Source organism: Rhipicephalus sanguineus, chromosome 2, assembly GCF_013339695.2.
Source record: "Rhipicephalus sanguineus isolate Rsan-2018 chromosome 2, BIME_Rsan_1.4, whole genome shotgun sequence".
Lineage (NCBI taxonomy): Eukaryota > Metazoa > Arthropoda > Arachnida > Ixodida > Ixodidae > Rhipicephalus > Rhipicephalus sanguineus.
This window is the reverse complement of record NC_051177.1, coordinates 134,022,411-134,044,818: the sequence shown is the minus strand read 5'-3', so window position 1 is coordinate 134,044,818 and position 22,408 is coordinate 134,022,411. Positions and strand designations below refer to the sequence as shown.

General features: G+C 50.1%; 1 protein-coding gene across 1 annotated transcript in view; it reads left to right on the top strand.

Moving 5' to 3' along the window:
- Nucleotides 1–22,408, top strand: part of LOC119383681 (uncharacterized) — a 143,142-nt gene that overhangs the window by 60,781 nt on the left and 59,953 nt on the right. The window contains exon 3 of the mRNA XM_037651958.2: nucleotides 13,083–13,151. Within this exon, the coding sequence (XP_037507886.1) occupies nucleotides 13,083–13,151 (69 nt within the window). The remainder of the gene's footprint in view (nucleotides 1–13,082; nucleotides 13,152–22,408) is intronic.

Below are 22,408 nucleotides of genomic sequence, written 5' to 3'. Positions count from 1 at the left end.
CAAAGAGCTTCGTCAGCGGCGATATGATGGTGGCAAAGTTGCGTATGAAGCGTCGAAAGTATGAACACAGTCCGACGAAGCTTGGCCGGATCGGGAAGGATTCCGTCTTTGGACACGACGTAGCCGAGGATACTCAGCTGCCGTGCCGCAAATCGGCACTTCTTCAGATTCAGTTGGAGGCCGGCGTTGCTCAAACGAGTCAAAACATCCCGCAGACGTTGGAGATGCGTGGAGAAGTCCGGAGCGAAGACGACGACGTCGTCCAGGTAACACAGGCACGTGTGCCATTTCAAGTTGCGCAGAACGGTGTCCATCATGTGCTCGAAGGTCGCGGGCGCATTACACAGGCCGAACGGCATGACGTTGAACTCGTACAGGCCGTCGGGCGTGACAAAGGCTGTCCACCAAATTGTTAAGGTGTTTAATAGACAGCACTCATCTACAATGAGTAATGGCGACAGTCACGGCAAGGCACGAACTCCCTGCGCGAGCGGACGACCCACTAGAAGGCGCTGGAGAGGGTAACCCATTACCATGTCCCAAGGCTTCTCTACAATATATATATATATATATATATATATATATATATATATATATATATATATATATATTTATCGAGCCCCCCCTCCCCTCACGAACAAGTTGGTAAGCCACTGCTGCACGGTAAGGCACATGTCACCGTTTGTGGCTTGCGCAGTGGGACTTTTATACCAGCTTCCTTTTTCCTGCGGTCATGTTTACACTGGGCAAACTGGTCGTTGCCTCAATGTAAGGCTGTCCGAACACAAGCGTTCATTGGACGGCAGTGCATACTCGCACGTTGCTCGACACTATGCACAACCCGGATGCACCCCCAACTTTCCTGGCACATATGTATTTTCAAGCATAACAATCAAGCTACTAGAAAAATTGTTAAGGCTCATCACATTAACAAAAAAGGCAATCTCTGCGTAAGCATGAAATCAATAGCATTGCATAACGATAAAATGTGTTTCCTCTGTGGCGAAGCAATTGGTACTGTTTAACGGTTGCGCTCTCCAGCTGCTCCTAGAGGGTCGTTCTCTTCTAAACGCTGCCCGCGCTGGAGCCCGTGCTTTTGCCTTTACTGTCGCCATAGCGTATTGTCGCCGAGTGCCGTCCAATAAACAGCTTAACAAATTGGTGGAGAGTGCTGCGCAGGCAGCACTCTCCACGCAAGCAAGTTGAGCAACTTGATCTTCTACCTCGCGGGAGTAGCAAGCTTGTGGTACAACAACCACGCGTCCGATTTTGCGACTTGGTCGGATTTCAAGACCACCGTCATCAACGTTTTTGGCCGCCCTGCAGTTCGTAAGCTGCAAGCAGAACAGCGCTTACGCGAACGAGCTCAGCAGGCCGGTGAATCTTACACCAGTTATATCGATGACGTCCTGGACTTGTGTAAAAAAGCCAACGGCACCATGTCCGAGTCTGACAATATCCGGAACATTATGAAGGGCATTGACGACGCTGCCTTCACCATGCTGCTCTCCCAATACCCTTCCACCGTGGCCGAGGTCATAACATTGTGCCAGAGCTACGAGGAGCTCCGCCGGCAACGTTCGATGACCCGTCGCTCTCCATCACACGACGAAGAGCTTGCTGGCATGGCGGCCATACCTGACCAGGCCACGCTGCTGGCAGAAGTGAAGTCATTCGTGCGCGAGGAAATCGCACGCCAGTTCTCTCTCCTGGCCTTCGCACACCCGCCGCACGATCAACAGTCGTCGACGACCCTTCTTCCTCCCCTCCGCCGAGCGATTGAGCAGGCAATTGCGGAGGCGATGCCTGAGTACCACCAGCAACCTCCGGCTCCTGCGCCACAGAGTTAGGCTCAAGTTGTCGCCAGGACGCACCAGGCAATCCCTTGCGCCGAAGGCGCCGAAGCCGCCGCTAGACCTCCGTCCTTCGAAGCGGGCGTGCCGGCTACGTATGCTGCAGTCATCTCCAGGCTACGACTGCAACCCACCATGCAGTCATTACAGCAGCCGCTTCTTCAATCGCATCCTGCTACACGGGCGGGACCTGCCCCGGCGAACCGATGGCGCACACCCGACAGTCGGCCTATCTGCTTTGCATGCGGCTATGTCGGTCACTGGGCACGTTACTGCCATCGCCTGCAGCCGCCTCGAGTCGCGTCACCCGCCACCAGCCAGTCCAGCCGTGCATTCTACTACCCGCCTATGTCACCGACGTCACGCCGAGCTATCCACTCGCCGCTCTCCGTCTCCACGACGTCGCTCAATACCACCAACGCGGTCACGTTCTGACGCTCGAGAGCAGGAAAAGTAGTCGTCGCAGTCCACGAGGCAAGGGCTGCGACGCTATCGATCTGTAAAAGCCCTCAGCGCAGTCTATCGAAAGATCGAATGTTATAGACGTGTTTGTGGACGGTGTTCGCGCATCTGCCCTTATCGACAGTGGAGCCGCCGTATCTGTTATAGACACAAAACAGCCGCTTACTCCGAAAAGCGACGACGCCAATTTCTGGGACGTCCCTCCGTACCGCCAGCTCCCAGAGTATTAGGTCTACAGCAGTATGCACTTCTCACGTCGTCCTTCAGGACGTTCTGTACGACGTCGAGTTCATCATAATTGCAGCATGCTCCCACGACGTCATCCTGGGATGGGTTTTCTCTCCCGCCACTACGCCATAACTCACTGCGCACCAGGCGCCCTAGAACTCGCACCGTTCTTACATTTTACGCCGGCAGACAGTCCATCGGCATTCACCAAGACCCTCGTCAAAGACAATACCAAAGTTTCCCCAAACTCGTTGACGGCCGTGCCAGTTTTCTGCGCCGGTCTCTGCAACACCGTTGCGCTCCTTTCGCCATCTAACCGGGTTTGCTGGTACCTTTCGCGACCGTGCAAGTCACTCAGGGTAGCACCGCTATCTTTGTTACCAACCCATCCCCGCACATCGTTACGTTGGTGCGAGGGGAATGTCTCGGCAGTGTGGAGCCCCTCGAAGACGCACAAATTCCGCACGCACCCGATGACTCGCGCTGCACCTGTTCCCGTACCATCAGTGCCGTTTCCACGTCTGATTCACCACTCGCGGATGTATTTGTTCCCTCCATTGCTGACAACCTTACGTCGATACAGCGTTCCCAGCCTCTGTCTGTTGGAAGAATTTCGTTCATCTTTCGATGTCCGGCAAACTCCTCTCGGCCGCACGTCCGCTGTTACGCATCGCATCGACAGTGGCGCCCAATCACCGCTGCGGCAACGTACATATTGCGTGTCTCCCACAGAACGTCGGATAATTAATGAGCAAGTCGACGATATGATTCGATGCGACGTTATTCGACCCTCGGACAGCCCATGGGCGTCTCCTGTTGTTGTCGTTGCCAAGAAGGACGGTTTTGTGCGATTCTTTGTGGGCTACCTAAGGCTCAACAAGATCACTGGCAAGGATCTCTATCCACTGCCGCTAATCGACGACGTGATTGACAGCCTCCAAGGAGCAGAATACTTTTTGTCTCTCGATCTGCGCTCGGGGTACTGGCAAGTAGTCATGGCTGATCTCGACCGAAGACAGCCTTTGTCACGCCCGACGGCTTGTACGAGTTCAACGTCATGCCGTTTGGTCTCTGCAATGCGCCCGCGACATTCGAGCGCATGATGGACACCGTTCTGCGCAATTTGAAATGGCACACGTGCTTGTGTTGCCTGGACGACGTCGTCGTTTTCGCTCCGGACTTCTCCACGCATCTTCAAAGTTTGCGGCATGTTTTGACGCGTTTGAGCAATGTAGGCATCCAACTGAATTTGATGAAGTGCCGACTTGCAGCGCGCCAGCTGCCAATCCTAGGCTACGTCATGTCCAAGGATGGAATCCTTCCCGATCCGGCAGAGCTTCCGGCCGTGACCGAATTTCCCATACCTACGTCCATCAATGAGCTGCACAGTTTGGTAGGACTGTGCTTATATTTTCGACGTTTCATTCGCAACTTTGCCACCATCACATCGCCGCTGACGAAGCTCCTTGCCAGTAACGGGGCCCTACATTCGTGGTCGTCCGAATGCGACGACGCGTTAGCAATGCTCCGTCGTTTGTTGACGTCTACTCCCATACTACGCCACTACGACCCTACGGCCCCAACGGAGGTACACACGGAGGCCAGCGGTGTGGGCCTCAGCGCTGTTCTTGCGCAACGCAAACCAGGGTTCCCCGAATATGTCGTAGCATACGCAAGTCGTACGCTTACTAGAGCGGAGACCAATTACACCGTCACGGAAAAAGAGTGCCTGGCGATCATCTGGGCCTTTACAAAATTCCGACCTTATTTGTATGGTCTCCCCTTTGATGTCACCGATCATCATGCACTATGCTGGCTGTCATCATTGAAGGATCCCTCAGGCCGTATCGCCCGCTGGGCACTTCGCCTGCGAGACTAAGACATGCGCGTGCTGTACCGCAACGGACGCCAGCATGCTGACGCCGACGCCCTTTCGCGCTCCCCCTTGCCTGACGACAATGCCTCCTGCTCAGTATCTCGCATTGCTGTTTCTTCCATCGACGTTCACACCATCGCTACCGAGCAGCGCAAGGATAATTGGATCGCCTCGCTGATATACTTCCTCACTGATCCGTCGGCAGCACCAACCACTCGCGCGTTGCGTCTTCAAGCCCACCATTTAGCCATTCGTGACGACTTACTGCACCGACGCAATTACAACGCCGACGGCCGCCAGTGGCTACTTGTGATACCCCGTAGTCTGCGTGGTGAAATATGCGAGTCCTTCCACTCTGATCCGCAATGCGCGCACTCTGGGGTATCCAAGACGTACCACCGCATTCAACTACGATACTTCTGGCGGTGCGTGCAGAAGTTCGTCTGCCCCTGCCTCGATTGCCAGCGCCGTAAACCTTCAACGCACGTGTCACCAGTCGGTCTACAACCATTACCTTGCACTAACCCTTCATTTGGGCACGTGGCCATCGATTTGTATGAACCACTTCATCTGATGTCGGCTGGTAACCGTTGTCCATCGTCGCCGTTGACCATCTAACGCGATACGCTGAAACCGCTGCCCTCCCAGCGGCTACACTGCGCGATGTTGCTTCCTCCCTGCTACACCGACTCATGTTGCGTCACGATCTACCCCAGGAGCCTCTCAGCGATCGAGGCCGTGTCTTCTTGTCGGAAGTCGTCGAAGCCATTCTCAAAGAGTGCCATGATGTTCAGCGCAAAACTACTGCTTACCACCCGCAGACCAATGGGCTAACCAAACGCTTTAACCGCACGCTTGGCGACATGCTCCCAATGTACGTCGCCGCCGATCACACAAATTGGGATACCATTCTGCCCTTCGTCACATACGCCTATAATACCGCCCCTCAGAGCACTGCTGGTTTTGCACCCCTCTTCCTGTTGTACGGAAGGCACCCGTCGCACACCATTGACATGATACTACCCTACAAGCCGGATCAATCTGATTGTGCGCGTATTTCTGACACAGCCAGGGTTGCTGAAGAGTGTCGCGAGCTTGCAAAGACCTTTACAACGCACGAACAAGAGCGCTAGAAGAGCCTTCGTGGTGGCAACACCACTTTTCAGGCCACGTTACTACTCGGAGCGCTCGATGGCTCTCGGTCCCTACCACTGCAAGTGCCTCTCTTCAAAACTACTGCCGAAATACAAAGGCCCCTCCCGGGTCGTCGAGCGCGCATCCTCGGTCAACTACCTGATCGAACCCATCGAACGAGCTTCGGACGTGCGCCGTCGTGGGCACGACATAGTTAACGTGGAGCGCCTCCATGCCTACTATGACCCACTCATAGTGACAAACTGTTAGGTCTCCGGACGGCTGCCTTTCTGTATCCGGGGTAATTGTGGCGAAGCAATTGGTATTGTCTAATCGTTGCACTCTCCAGCCGTTCCTAGTGGGTCGTCCTCTTGCAAACGCCGCTCGCTCTCGGAGCCCGTGCTTTTACCTTGACTGTCGCCATAGCACATTGTCGCCGAGTGCCGTCCAATAAACAGCATAACACCTCAATCGTTTCATAACAGGCAAAAAGGTGTACATGTGATCATCGTTTGGTAACGTTTCTAATCTTTACAACAACACATGTTTATATATCCTTTCGGCTATCAATGATGTAAGAGCACGAGACACTTGGTGAAAGTTTAAATGGTGAACGTTCTCTTTAATGATGTTAGTTGTCAGAAGGCGCTCTGTGGTGTGTAGTTTTTGCTTTGTCCTTGTTCCAACCAATTCCAACTTGCCCAGACATCAATTCTTCGGCTCAAAATATACAGAAAAGGTTTTGTGTGACAAAAAAGCGCGAAAAACAAGCAATCTAACACGGGCATTCACTTAGCGTTCGACTTCATGCCCGCTTTGAAGCCGCGTCTTGACAGGGGTATTGAAAAGACGCTGTCTCTAGTAAATTCGCGCCATACTGTCGTAAAAAATTTCTTAAATATTTTTCTGTTGCACAGATGACAACCAAACTTGGTGAGCATGTTTTTAGTGAACCACTCATTCAACACAGCTCAAATTTGAGAGCGCATATTTTTTCCGAAAATCGCGTTTTTAGCCCCGCATCCCGCCTAATCCAAAGGGCAGAAACAGAAGCGACCCGGCGGTGGTTGCGGCCTCCAGGCTGGCAAAGACCGCGAGCGCGTTCAGTTTGGCTCGCGCCTCGAACTTTCGGCATGAGCTGTATGATAGGTGCGGCACGGAGCACAAGAAAGGATGATGACGACGATGATCATGATTGGCGAGGACGATGACCCTACAGATTACTCCCCCCTGCAGAAATGAACCCATAATGAAAACTATGGGGTGTAATAAAGCAGGATTGTGACGCGAGAGAGAAAAGAGTTCGTCGCATGTCCAGTTCGTCAACTTGAACAGACCATCGGGGGGCCACTATGTCTCTGGCGGGCGGCCCTAGAAGCTGCCCAGCGGCCGAGGATTGCGACAGTTGGACGCTGTTGGGAGAAGCGATGCGATACACACGTCGGTGTCGGAGCAAGGAAGTTGACTGGGTACAACTGAGGCCACTTGCACGCACAATGTCGACGAAGGAGACCGCTTCGCACACGCTGGTACAGGTGTCATCACGATGCAGTGCCGTCAAAGCCACTGGAGCTAGAGGATAGGTGACATTGGCGTCGACGGCAAAAAAATCAAGCGTCGCGCTGTAGAGTAACTGCCCACGCAATGCGGACGCTAGTGACAGAAGTTTGGCACATTGAGTTGGAGCCAAACACTTGTGCCGGACGGTTCGGACGATGATGCTATGTGATATGTCAGCATTTCTCATGTGGTCGTCGGTAACGGGGCAACGTCAGCTGCGTCGTTGTGTAGTGCAGAATACTGGCACCAGCGCGTATGCTTCACTGGACGACGCGTGAAGGGCGATTACCATACTATTGGGGCGTTTCGAGAGAGATGGTCGCACCTCGTGGCAGTGAAAATGGTGGGTTGAACGCTGTGGCTCGGCTTCCCGCTGAGTGCGATCATTTCTTAACTGTTGAGTCCCGTGCGGTAGACACGCGTTGCGATATAACGCGCCTGGATTCTGGTTACATGTTTGGCGGTTCGTGTCCCGTGTCATGCGCACGGGAGGATGAATGTGGTGGAACCCAGCAGGTATGTACTCTCGAGTAGGGTCGGGAAGCAGCCTGTACTCGTGGAAGCACCTCTGGAAGGCGGTCAAACAGACCTTGTACGTGGGGCAGCATTCTGGTTATCTCCCTGTCGACTCGGGTGACATTCGCGGGCTGCTCTAGCATCCATTTCGTGCTTGGGTGTTTCAGTCATGGAAGCAGCATCTCTGAAGTTCGGTCGTCGGTGGTTACGTGCAGGAACTTCTGCTGCGGTAGACATTAAGGACAATGCTCGTCGCGGCTGGCAAGACGCATACGCTGTCGAGGTTTATAGACATGGACGGTGATGCCTCCGCAATCTGTCGGCGAATAGCGGTTGAGGCGACGTTCGTGGCAGACTCCATAGCACGTGGTACGGTAGCCATCGTGGAGACTGACGTTTCAGAGGTGTCGAGAACCGTCGAGGTCACGGAAGACGTGCGCATGGCGGGGACGTGTGATGAAGCGTGTCGAGGACTCCGAAGTTACGCACATCTCGGACAGCTAGTCGAGTGCATTTGAAACGTATTCTACCTTTCCGGCGCAGGAACAGATGCGCTTGTGGTCGGACAGGAGGCAGAACGAGTCACAGTTGAGGGAGTCAGCTCTTGGTCAAGTGAGGGCTGCGGGCAGGGCGCTACCTCTGCTTGCGACGCAGGGGGAAGCTGGGACTTCCGGCAGGACCTGCAGTGTGGTCGCTCATCATTATCATCCTCATAATCATATTGTTGCCGCCACCACCCTATCAAAGAAAACAGCGTTTCCAGTGCCACGCAGTGCGCTGAAAGGCACTGCGTGGCACTGAAAACCCTGTACAGTATGCCGAAGTGTTCTACAGTGCGCTGGGAGGCACTGAGACAGACTGCACACCGTCGTAAGTGCCGCCCAGTGCGCTGAAAGACTGGGAATACTGTACCCAGTGGCCCAGTGTCTTACAGCGCACTGGGAGGCAGTGGGCACGCAGTACAGTGTCTGCCCATGCAGTGGAAACACTGTCAGCACATTGGAATAAACTGGACGCACTGGGAGGAATTGACATAAGATTTGGTATTGGGTCGCGAGAAGTCGAAAGAAAAACTTATGAAATATTTTCAAAATATTATTATATTATGTGTGCTACGCATATATAGCTTTAGCTTTAGTTAAACGAAGGATGTACGCATACGCTAAAGCAATCATCTGTCGAGCGAGCGCGCTTTCTCTGAAGTGTGTGATCGAGTGTCGTGAATGTAGTTCATATAACTGCATCGAAAGAACTTTTCCTTCGCAACACAATATGAAATTAATATTTGTCTGACAATAACATCGACCTACTCTACCAGTCAGTCCCTCCATATGAACTCAACAGCTGAAACCCGCACCAACCGGCAACAGTAAGCCAACGTAATGCTCAATCTCGGCATTTTCGCTTCTGCTTCGTGTAATCGAAGGGGCAAATATGGCCTCGCTTCAGTCAGGTATTATCGGAACTACATTTTAACGGTTATTAGATTCTCTGTAATTGAATATCCACGTTCTTCACAGCGATCGTGGCACACGTAGTACAGCTCTATGCCTAACTGTTGGTTCGGCTAGGGTGAAATGCTACGGCAGTACATTACGCGGAACGTAAACAAAGAGGATGGAAAATTTGTTCAAACTGGTGACGAAAACTAAAGTGTCCCGTGTGCAGTTCAGATAAACATTGCTTTCTACATAGGTATAACTAACTGCTTAGCGATTCAGTGCGATCGCCGCAGTATATCTGCGGTTACGCTAATATTTTTTTGCGGCAAAACGTGCGAGATAGATGTTCTGATCCTAGGCAGCACATAACAAGCAAACTAACTGTCCTCTGTTAGGTTCTGGCGAGCACGAAGAGACTGAAATCGCTGTTTCTAAACAAGAGACATGAAAATACTGGCTACCGGAAGTAGTTACAACATGAAGAAATAAGAGGACGACTCTCGTCTTCCAGCTGTGGCGTAGCGGTAACGTGTCAGAGACAGAATGTACGTGCGTCGAGGTGGTTCACCAGCTCGCTAGTTTTTTTTTTAAGTGTTCTTTTTTCTTGTCGCAATGCTCATGTTTCCGCCCTCATTACGATCTGGGCATGACCACAGTTTTAAAAACAATTGAAAAGCCTGATTTCGGGCCGTAATGAGTGTGCCAGTGACCAGCGCGCCAGCATCCAGTGTGCCTCGTGCAGCGTGCCAGCGTCCCAGTACCCAGCGCCACAGTGGTCCAATAATCATGTATGGCACCGGGATAGTGCCACTGGGTTTTCCCGTAGGGCAGGCCACGCATCTCACGGAGCTCATGCCATGAGCTCGTGGGGCGAGCCAGTGAAAAGCGTTCTTGCTGGACTGTGCAGTCACTGCCACCCCGGTTCGGTTTCTGCCCTTTCAAAAAGTAACCTGAACGCCATCGACATGTCTCTCTCGCTACAATTATCTTTAACACAGCACTCTTCGTCATGACATGCATTTCGTGAATATTTCCGTCGTTGTGTTAATCTTTTCGTGGATAATAGAGCGCATGCAGCGAAGCAATGTTATACGAAAAGAAACAAAAAATGTAGATGATCGGTCATGCATTCGCCTAGGACACCTTGAATGCGAAAGCCATCTACCATGGCTTCGTTACTATGCATTTTTACAGCGGTAGCGGCGCTTTTTTTCATTTTTAGACACGAAAACGCCACAAACATGAAGTTAATGCGTCGCTCGCGCACGTCGGTCATCGAGGAACGCGGCTTGTCATGTGGTATCAGGCCGGCTCACGCGAACACCGCTTTTAATTTTTTTTATTCACCAGAACGCAATAAGGACGACGTGAATTCACAGCTCGCGCGCCTCGACTCACGTAGTACCTTCTTCATTCCAGCGGTTAGCAATAATTGTTGAATTTCATAAACGTCGCACGTGCAAGGACATGAAACATAAGTAATTTGGAAAATAACATTGGACACTTCCACTACACGTACTGGCGTTCTGCGATCACTAGAGTGTACCAGTAAACAAAGTCGCGCCATGTTAAGTGGAAAAGAAGCAACATGTGGACAAAGTCTGTGTACACAGTGCACTTATTACATGTGGACACAGAGCCATTATCACTTTACTGGAAATTGAGTATCCTTGTAGTGGACGAACACTGTGTCCAACCGAAGCCTTAGAGCATGCCTAACCTTTGTTTTTAAGATTGAAGGGCGAAAGCTTTATTAGGCACGGTTCGCATCGGTCTCTCATTAGGTTTCCGAACTTCGCTTCTCAGCACGCGCCCTTGCCCAACATGTTTGTTTTGATGGGCTGCTTTGCGGGAAGACTTTCGCCTCTAGTAACAATTGCGAAGTAATGAAATTCAACCAAATTCAGCTGCGAAACCGAAACCGCAACGTCAAATAGCGCTACAGCCATATAGTTGTGAGACCTCCAGAAAAAGTGAGCGTCGTGATATCAACCACCAACCGACTTCGTTGTGTTAGTGTGTGGGCTGCACTTGCAATTACAGCACGCATTTGAACAGTGACATCATGGTGGTCATCTGCTTGTTGCGCTCATCAGTGGATATGTTTCAGCTTAGCCGTTCGGCTGATTACCGACGTTACCGCCTAGCTCCACTAATCAAGAAGCGATTAAGTAAACTTTCTGCATTACTGCCCCTAATGACGTCTCTAACCATCTTAAGATGGCTGCCGCTACTAAGAGAGGAAGTGTGAAGGCAGCGAGCTATAATCGTGTTTTCTCAATTTTTGAGGATTGTCGGACAGGTTGCTTAAAACACCCGGTGCATATATATATATATATATACATATATATATATATATATATATATATATATATATATATATATATATATATATATATATATATATTGTAAGGAAGCAAGAGCGGCACTCGGGCGCTGGTGCGAGCCGGGCTACCGCGAAGGAGAGAAGCAGAGGAAGACGAAGAGAGAGAGAATAGACCAGCCGGCCAGTCAGCCGGCTGTTCTCGTCAGCTTGGCCAGTCAAGTCGCGACCATCGCAACCACGCCAGTCACACGACCGACCTCCGCAACACAGCCAATGCCGACCGCCAGAGGTATCGTTGGTACGTCTTCAGATCAAGTCTCTGCGTGGCCAAGACCGGCCGCCGCGCAACAGTCAATGCCGCCCTGCGGAGCCGATTTCGCAGCTCGCCTTGCAATGCCTCAGTGTGGCCGAGTGTAAGGAAGCAAGAGCGGCACTCGGGCGCTGGCGCGAGCCGGGCTACCGCGAAGGAGAGAAGCAGAGGAAGACGAAGAGAGAGAGAATAGAACAGCCGGCCCAGCGAACGGGTGTTGTCTCTGTTTCTCTCGTTACAGTATATATATATATATATATATATATATATATATATATTATATATATATATATAACACGGTGTTTCAAGAAATGTGTCCAACCTGCTCAAAAAATCAGGAAAATGCGATATTTGCTCAGGGTTTTCAAAATTGCTTTTTCTGTAGCAGCAGGAATCTTAAGGTTGTTAATGACAGCATTTAGGACAGTCATTAAGAAAGTTACATTAATTAACTTTTTAATTAGTGGAGTTAGGTGATTGTGTCCAATGGGAGAATTGAAGTTCTTTATGCGAGGAACCTATCCGAGCTTTGAGATTTCGAAAAAGCGTTCTCTAGTAATTGTTGTGGCGTAATGAAATTCAACGAAATGCAACGGCTTTCAACAGCGAAAGCCATCGAATTCGGCCGAATTTCATTACTTTATAATTATTGCTAGAAGCCGCTAGTTCGAAATCTCAGGGTTGGGATGGGTTTCTGGCACGAAGAACTTCAGTACCTTAATTTGACACAGTCACCTAACTCCACTATAAAACGTTAATTAATTTAACTTTCATAATTGCTGTCTCAAGTCATATCTCTAACCATCTGAAGATGCCTAGCGCTACAGAAAAAGTGATTCACTCAGTTTGGACTTCTCAGAAGAATATGGCAGTTGCGTTCTTCCATGTTTCTGCTTAGGTTTCGCCATTGAATTTGGTTGAAATTCATTACATCGTAATTATTACTAGATGCCACTTTTTCGAAATCTCAAAGTTGGGTTTGGTTTCTGTCATGAAGAACTTCAATTCTCCCATTTGACACAACCACCTAACACCACTAATTAAAAAGTTATTTATTTAAATTTTTTAATTACAGTCCCAAGTCATTTCTTTAACCATCTTAAAATCCCTGCCGCTACAGAAAAACCAATTCTGAAGGAAGCAATCAAATATCGCATTTTCCTGATTTTTTGAGAAGGTTGGACACATTTCTTGAAACACCCTGTATATATATATATATATATATATATATATATATAATTATGATGAGCACTAGCAGACATTAATATATATATATATATATATATATATATATATATATATATATATATATATATATGTGTGTGTGGGTTGCATGATGATACCTTGATATGTAATATCTGCTATTGTATTCTAGTTGCCAAAACTCATGCAGAGACGGAGGTGTTGTTTGGCCTGGAGGCAATTCACAGGGCCTTGGATTTTGGTAAGTGCCATTTATAGCTCGAGATTTCGAACCAGCGCACCCGTACATTTAAAGGAAATGCGTCGTTAATCATTTTCTGTGTGTAGTGTAGGTAGAATGCTTTTAGAACGCCCGGTAATCCAGTCAGAAAACGCATTGCAATACATGAATATAATAATAATATCGGGAATAACACCATACAATCGAATGCGCAATAAAACACTGAATGAGCCCGCACGCAGAATTTTTTGTCTTGAGCGAAAGCATCGACCGCAAGAAAGAAATGGGATGGGTGGAGGCGCGCTTGATGACGCATCAGCCCCTGAAATTTTTTTCGGATGCCTTGTGGTTAAAGAATGTCAGTGTGTCCTAAACTATCCTGACTTTTGTCGAAAACACCATTTCGCACTCAAAGACAACTTTCTCCGCTTCCTAACTCTGGCTGCTCGCAGCACTCGGCAATTGCGCGTTATATGGCTTGACCGACCAACACGCGTACCACTCGAAAAGAGGTCACTTTCCAATTTGCTTTGGGGGAAGTGGAACGGCGGAAGGCTGAATCCGCATTGAGGGGCGCTAAGAAAATTGCAAATGTGTTTAGCTTCTAGCGAGCAACTGACAGTTTGTTTAAACCCTAGCCGCCCATGAAATGTCGATCATGTCTCGAACAAGATACAGTTGATAATTTGGGCCGTTAAGGTATGCAGAAATGGCGAGGCGATCCCCCTGCGTGGAATGTTTATAGAAGCGGGAGATGGGGGATTCAGTTTACCGTTGCCTCACAGTAAGTGCTGTGTCTGCCGTCAAATCATTCTACTACCTTGTAACGATATACACACTAATCTTTTCGCTGGTGTGAGGGAAAGTCAGGCTTACGAGGATGCCAAAAAGGACAATACAGCAAAAAGTAGCCATGCGGTTTTACGAAGACTGCTCTGCCAATGGTGGCACTACAAAAGACATGATCTAGTTGAAAACATGACCATTGTATATTATTGTATATATATAATTGGTTGAATAGTTGTATTTTATTGCCATTCCTAGCACTCTGATAGTGATGTTCTTCACTTACAAGACATGTTTCTTCTACTGCTTTGAGCGTGCAAGCCTAGGCATAAAAAGATAGCAAACGTTTACATGTATATTCTCTAAGACATAACTTCATCCCACATGGCCCCAAATATGGTAATGTTACTCAGTAGCGAAATTCATTGATATATGTAGCGACCGTAATGAAAGCAATGACGCGCGAAACTCGAGTTTAATTTGTCAGACTAAATTTAGCCCACCAAAAATTTTAAGATTTCCTCCTAATTTTAGTCATAACATTTCAAGAGACGAAAAAACTCATGATTTTCCTCGCGAGCAGTACAACTTGGACATAAGGCACATCGCCCTCTCTTATACAGTGTAGTCGATCTGCAAGCTGTACGTAGTTTTCTTCCAAAGAAGCCTTTTTGGTACGACGTTCCAAAAGCAAAGCGTTATGTGGAATATATATTAGTTATCTTGATCACATTCCCTCTGTGCGAAGGAATAGTTGATCTCTCGAAATCACTAAAAAACAATGGTATCTCAATTTTAGGCTAGGTTGTGATATTCAATATAACGGTGGAACCTGATGCCAGGTAATATATACAGAGTGCGGCTGCCTTGTCGACGGAAGCATGCATCCCAACATAAAACATAACGAATGTTCATTAGCCTAGTAGCAGCAGCAGAGCGAGCGTACCGACGCTGCGCTCGAACGGTTAGCGAAGAAATGATAACTTCCGAACATGGCAGCTGGGGTTTAAAGCCACCGTCGGTTACTTAGGCCTGCATTGACGCTGCGATGGCGCTGTCCCTTATCGGAGGCGTGGTGCAGCCTGCAGCCGTGTCACGCCGGGCTAGCTAGTGACGAGATGGAGGCGGCGCCTGTTTGTGCGCAGTGTTTCGCCACATCACCCCCCGCGGAATGCACAGCCCTCAGGGCCTGTAGAAATCTGGGAGGCGTACCTGATGTTCAGAGCGTGTTGTGAAAGCTGCGACGTCAGCCGCTGTGGGTAGGTGTTTGTGAATAGAGTGGCGCTGCCCGGTTCGTTCAGAGCGATGTATGCGGGCTTGAGCCGGACAATCGAGACGCGGACGTCGTTACCGTTCAGGCGCAGAGTGACGTTTTTGTCGTCGCAACGGACGACCGGGTAGGGTCCGCTGTAGAGTGGCTGGAAAGGCCTGCGGACGGTGTCATTGCGGAGGAAAGCGTGGGTGCGCGATGCCAGCTACTTGAACAGGAAATGTGTAGGCTTGCAAGGATGGGCTGCAGGTGACAGGCGTAAGCCCGCTATATTGCGTCGGAGCCGGGCGACGAAGTCGGTGGGATCTGGCGTCGTTGTGCTGAATGGCAGTGCAGCGAGAAGTTCATCTGGGAGACGGAGTGGTTCCCCGTAGACGAGCTCTGCTGGTGTGGCGTGGTTGTTCGGCTTGAAGGTGGCGCGAAGACCGAGGATGACGGCTGAGATGGCCTCGAGTGAGGTTGAGTCCGGGTGGCACATTGAAGTGGCGGTGTAAACGCTCGATCATTCCGTTGGCGCAGGGGTGGTAATTAGTGGTCCTCAAGCGTTCAAAAACGAAGGTCAGCCCGAGGAGCCTGAAAAGGTGCGACTCGGGCTGTGCACCGAGTTGGTGGCTGCTACACGTGAAAGCGCGTCGGCGACCACGTTGTCTTTTCCGCTGACATGTTGGATGTCGGTGGTGAACTGTGGAATGAACGAGAGTTGGTTCTACTGTACAGGCGGGAGTTTGTCACGATGTTGAGAGAAGGCGTAGGTAAGAGGCTTTGTGGGCGGAATTGATGGTGTAGTTCTGTGCTTCGAGAATATGGTGAAAGTGTTGCACTGCTTCGTAAATTGCCAGAAGTTTTCTGTAGTAGGCTGGCAAATTTGTCGGGGCGGTGGTCGTGGTTTCGTCAGTGGAACTGGTGGTTGAAGGGTCCGTTTTCCGAGCTGCGAGTGTCTTGCAGAAGAACGCCAAAGGATGCCCGGTGTTGTCCACGCGTTGCATGAGGGCGGCGCCGATGGCGAAGCTATATGCGTCCGTGAAGAGTCTCAAGGGAGCGTCTGGCAAGGTATGGATGAGGAGCGAGGCGGTGCAGAAGGCGGCTTTGCATTCTTCGAAATTTTCGCCAACGTCGGTGTCCACGTGACGGGTTGGTTTCCTCGTAGCCCAGCCAAAGCATCACATAGGGGAGCTTGGTATTCACCTGCGTGTGGCAAGAAACGCCTGTAAAAGTTCAGCATGCCGAGGAAACGGCGAATGTCTTTAGCGGTGGTGGGTTGCGGGTAATTTTCCTAGTCCGAGATGCTTTGGGGCAAGGGCCCAGTTCCCTCAGATGAAACTTCGTGCACGAGGATGCGGAAGACGGAAGCGCCTGGCGTGCTTTTTAGGATATTGACGAGCATACCGTGCTCATCGAGGCGTTGGAACAGCAGACGAAGGTGCTTGTGGTGCTCGTCGGCGTCGCGGGAAGATACCAGTATGTTGTCAAGGTAAACGAAGCGGAAATCGAGGCCGCGCACGACTTCGTCCATGAAGCGCTGAAAGGTGTGACAACGTTCCTCAGGCCGAAGCTCATGAAGGGAAACTCGAACAAGCCAAAGGGGTTAATGATTGCCGTTTTCGGGACGTCATCCAGATTGAAGGGAATCTCTGTGTAGGCCTTCAAAACGTCGTGCACGGATAACACGTGGCAGCCATAAATGCGATGGGCGAAGTCCTGTATGTGGTGGACGGGGTACCTCTCCGGGATGGTGCGCGCGTTGAGGGCACGGTAGTCCTCGCAGGGCCGCCAGCCTTCGGTCTTCTTCGGAACAAATTGGAGTGGCGAGGCCCATGGACTGTCAGAGCGGCGGGCGATTCGTTCGCCGAGCATGGCCTTGAACTCTGGTGTGGATATGCGCATGCGGTCCGGGGCAAGGCGACGGGCGCGGCAGAAAACCGGGGGGCTGAAGTGGTCCGGATCTAGTGCACGGTAGTGTGCTGCACTTTGCAAGCACTCCGCTGGGGCGCGTCAATCCGGGAAATTCGGCGAGGACGGCGTGGTACGGCGAGTGATGGTCAACACTGAGTACCTTGATGCTTGGCTGTTGGGCGGTCGTTCACAGGCCTGGTGTGGAATGTCCCGTTGTCGCGTCGATGAGGAGGCCGTTGCGGTAGTCCGAAAGGAGGCTGTAGTGAGCCAGAAAGTCAGAGCCGATGATTGTCCCGGCGACGTCGGCGATGACAAAGTTTCAGTGAAGGTCATGACGTAAGTTTCTGAGCTGGATGTAGAGGCGGAGCGACGCGTACGTCTTGATTGTGGAGCGGTTTGACGCACTGAGCTGGAACGACGTAGGCGGACGAGGACCTTCAAGATAGGATCGCGGGTAGCAGCAAATGTCGGAACCGCTGTGGTAACGCTACTTCATTATTTGGTCCGTGACGAAGATGCGACGGCCTCCGGGTTGGCAGCTTTCGGCCGTCTCTACGAGCTCCTGTTGGTGTTTTCCGCATGTCCCATGACAGGCTTAGTCCCCGAAGCGTCGGTGGTAGTAACACGTCCGTCGTTATGAGGTTGCGGCGATGAAGTGGCGTTACCGTCGCGGCATTGCAAGGGGCGGCGTTGTTGCACCGGAAGACGCATCGGAGGGGTGAGCTGTCGATCGATGTCGTCGATACGGCGCGCAAGCTCTGTGGCGTTCAGCGGTGCAGCGACAGCCTGGATGGTGGGCAACAACTGTGGCAAGGAGGCCTCGCTGACGCGATCAGCAATCTCCGCAAGTTCGTAGAGAGTTAGCCCAACCTGAGCCTGCAGAATTGCCTGGACGTGCGGTGGGAGTCGTTGGAGCTAAAGCACTCGAAGGAAAGAATCCTGGATTTGCATGTTACCCACGAGCGCACGCATGTGACGCAGGAGCTGCGAAGGTTTTCGCTCAGCGAGCTCTGCACACTGAAGTTGTCGTATCTTCTGTTCTTCCGAGAGCGACAGGCGGCGGATAAGTGCAGTCTTCAGGTGTTCATAAAGGGTGGCCGTTGGTGGGTTGGCAAAGATATTCCGGACCTAGTTGGCATAACGTGCTTCTAGGTGGGCGACGACGTAATCGTAGCGGGTACGGTCTTGCATGATGCGTGCCACGGAGAACTGGGCTTTGACCTGGGCGAACCAGACCTCGGGCGAGTCCAGCGAAAATGGTGGAAGCCTGACAGTGACGCGCCAGTAGGCAGCGTGCGGGATGCCTTCTGTAGGAGCTCTGACGTCTTCAGCGGAGCCGGCAGGCACGGCCTCGGTTGTGGAGGTGTTGCGAGAATGCTTGTGGTGCTAGGTCTGCAGTTCCTGTTGAAGTTGTTGCACTTGCTGGCGCAGAGCGATGTGGGATTCTGGGTCGGCCATGGCGGTGCGGTTTGCTCGGTTTCCTGGTCACCAGATGGGGGATGCCGTGTCGACGGAAGGACACATCCCAACATAAAACATAACGTCTGTTTATTAGCGTAGTAGCAGCAGCGGGACGAGCATAGCGACGCTGCGTTCGAACAGTTAGCGAAGGAATTATAACTTCCGAGCGCGGCAGCTTGGATTTATAGCCACCGTCGGTGACGTAAGCCTGTGGTGGCGCTGTTCCTTATCGGATGCGTGGTGCAGCATGCAGCCGTGTCACGACGGGCGAGCTAGCGACGAGGCGGAGGCTGCGCCAGTTCGTGCGCAGTGTGTCACCACGAAAGCTAGAGACCAAGGGGACCAACGTCTTTGGTGGCCCAAAATAACTGCTTCTAAACCACTACGCGTACGGTATACAAAACAGCTCTTGGGCTTTGGTCGCGCACACAGTTTCACATAGTAATCAGAGAGCTTTAAAACTGGCGTGAGAAGCATTCCGTTAAGAAATATTGCAGCAACAATCGACGAGATCGTTCTCGTCGAGGACTTAAGCATTCTTGCAAAATTTATCACCTCAGTCATAAAAGTACGCTGGTGAGCACTTTTTTGTTTGCTCATCTCATACAAGAAATGGTGACGTCAAAATAGTAAGCAGATTTTAAAATGCTTCATGTGGACCCCTGCTCTTATTTTCGACCCATGCGTGTTACTGCCTAGAGCACTGCACGGGCCGTGATTTTCGGCCCGGGCCCGGCCCGGGCCCGGAACTCGTTTAAGTTTACCCGCCCGAGCCCGGCCCGGTGATTCAATGCGCGACCCGGGCCCGGCCCGAACCCGAGAAAAAATTACGCCTACCCGGCCCGGCCCGGCCCGACTGCAGGTCAGGCCCGACATAGGCCCGATCCAATAATATAGGTGGTGTTGCCAGAACATAGAATCTACAGCAAAGATTTAAGTAGCAAACATCTACGCTTTAATGGCAAATGTTTCGCTAACAATTCTACTTTAACCTACGGTAATTTCGTGTAAAAAGGGGCTCACTGTGGAAACAGTTGCGCGGGCATACTGGGTACAATGAAGGTTTGCTCGGCAATGGTATACTATAACTGTTTTTTTTTTTTTTTTTTTTTTGCATATGCAGTGGGGATCATCAAGAGCGTTTTGTAGCAGATATTGCAGCAAGGAAAGTGATTTGCAGCATGAGTTCAGTTTCGATAGGAAGTGCAATAAAAACAGAGGAGACAGAACAGAATGCTCTCTTCACTTAGTTTTTATTGAGCTGTTTAACGAAACCTAAAACATGCTTTGCTTTTTGCTTGCTTTTTTTGCTTTTTTTTCAAGCGTAATATTTCATCAAGCAAATATATTTTGGCTCACGCCTTATGCTGTTTGAACCTATGCTATTCCTCCACATTTCAACGGTGTCGCGGCAGTATCGTGTAGTTCTCACACTATACCTGTATAGCGCAGGAGACCCAAACACGCGGCCCGAGGGCCTCTCCCTAGAGGTCCGCGGCCCACACATGACTGCCTTCGTCCCATTTTTTTTTTCATTTTCTAGATAAGTATGTTTTTAAAGGGGTACTGACACGAATATTTCCAGTTGTCATTTTTTGGCGTCAAACGAAAGGTTAAGCCCTCAAGTGCGTTGAAAATGTAGTGCTAAGCACGAGTGCGCCCTGAAAAATTCATTACAGTATGTTTTTAAAAGCTAGTTTCGTTTCCTACTGTATCTTGACGTCGCAATACGGTATGAGCTTCTCGTCGCGTTCTCGCAGAATATATAGTGACGTTTCCACGGCCGCTCCGCATTCTGGCTCCGTTGGCGACGCACAAGCGGCCATTTTGGAAGTTTTGATGACGCACAAGCGGCCATCTTGGAAGTTTTGGTACCTAACGTCATCACAGCTAAGGAAACTGCTGCGTGAAGTCACCATAATTTCTACTGTAGCCTGACGTCAAGCTATTGTCGATGTCAGTAGGTGCGCCATGGAGAAATTGACTTTAATATCAAAATAAAATATCTTATCACCAGTTGCTGAGCTTCACACTTGCTCGGAGCCGTCTCTGCACACAGGAGATTTGTATGGCAGAGTAAACTCGCCTACGAAAAATGGTGTCAGTACCCCTTTAAGCTACACAGTCATGACAGGTCTAAAGCTTTGTTGTCATGAGGCATCCCCTTCGGCTACCATGTGTTGATACATAACCGTGAAACAAAACTCTATATTTCAAAATCGGCGTCCAGACTTTAGAAATGTCCAAGATAGGTATCGATATGTTGTTGGATTCCTGCCGCCAAATACCCTTCAGAAACGACCCATATGTGATATATCGAAAAGCTCTTCTCTTAAATGTCAACGTTAGCTGACATTTGATACGACCTAGCCCCTCCCCCATTAGCATTTTGGATATGAAGTGATAACGAATGCAAGCAAAGGGAGGTATTGGGCTAGTTGGTTTTTCATGATAATAAAAACTGCGCTACAATTACTGCGAAATACGAAGTTAGGGGGGGGAGACACGAAACGAAGTGGACATTACAAGCGCAAACTGAATTTTATTGAAGAAAGCTTGAAGGTAAGAAGACATCTAGGAAAGGGAAGGATCGGTTTACGGAGAGGGTAGGGGGGGGGGTGTCTCCCCCTAACTATTTCTGTAGCGTAGTAACTGTAGTAACTGTAGCGTAGTAACTACGTAGTAACTGTAGCGCAGTTTTTATAATCCTAATAACTAATGCAAATAAAACACAGAATAACGACATGTTAACTATATAAGCGCCTGGTATATCTCTACTCTAGCTCGCCCGTTAATATAAGTCAAGTAGACCCATATGCAAGGAGCAAAACGTATTCAGTACTTGTCCCTAATAAAATTTATCCAAATAGCTTGTCCCACATAAAAAAAATCGTTTTTTCGAGAGAAAATGTGAAACATATATGTATGAACAACGTATGTGGAACAAACTTGAAGGTGCACTATAAAGCAAAACAATTTTTCTATTATCAGTAAATTACTATTTTGCAATTCCTAAATCACCCCGCTCGCCGGGACAAGACTCTTGGTAAGTGAGAAAACTCGCAAAAAGATAAATGCGGGTGGCGACGCCCCCTTGAAATTCATGCAGCAGACGCCGTGACATCATAGATTCTGACAGCGTCTACTGAGGCCTACGTAGTTTCTAATAACTAAAAATTAAGTACATTAACCTCTGAGGGGGCCATAGACTTAACATACCGAGTGTCAGGAAATTCTATAGAGCCAATGTCTCCCAAGTATGACAAATACAGTTTGAAATCCGTGACGTCATGCTCGGAGTTTCGGCGCGACATTAAAAAATGGAATTTTGACCTTCATTTTCTCGTCTGATAATAAACTTATGATGGCGAAATTAATGACATTCGAGTTCTTAGAGCACACTTAATCAGTCTAAAACGATTCACTGCTTCACTATAGTGTCCATTTAAGATCTGAACAAAGTCCAAGCCCGGCCCGACCCGAGCCCGCCACCTCAAACCCGGGCCCGGCCCTAAGCCCGGAGCTTCAAGCCCGAGCCCGGCCCGGGCCCGCCGTGAAAGCTACTTTACCCGGCCCGGCCCGGCCCACGGGCCGGGCCGGGCCCGGGTTTCCGGGTAGGCCCGAGCCCGTGCAGTGCTCTATTACTGCCTCGGAAGTCTGAAGAAACAAAAATAAAATGACAAAAATAATTGGGGAATCTCCGCACTGGGGGTGCAAGCTTGAAGGAACAGAGGAGCTTGGAGGCCTTCCTTAGCATACTAGCCAAGCATAGCCTTGATATAACAGGTTAAGCCTATATATTGCCACACGACCAGAGGGAGGGCTAGTTAAGCCTATGAAAGCCAAGTTCAGCCTCCCTCTATTTTTT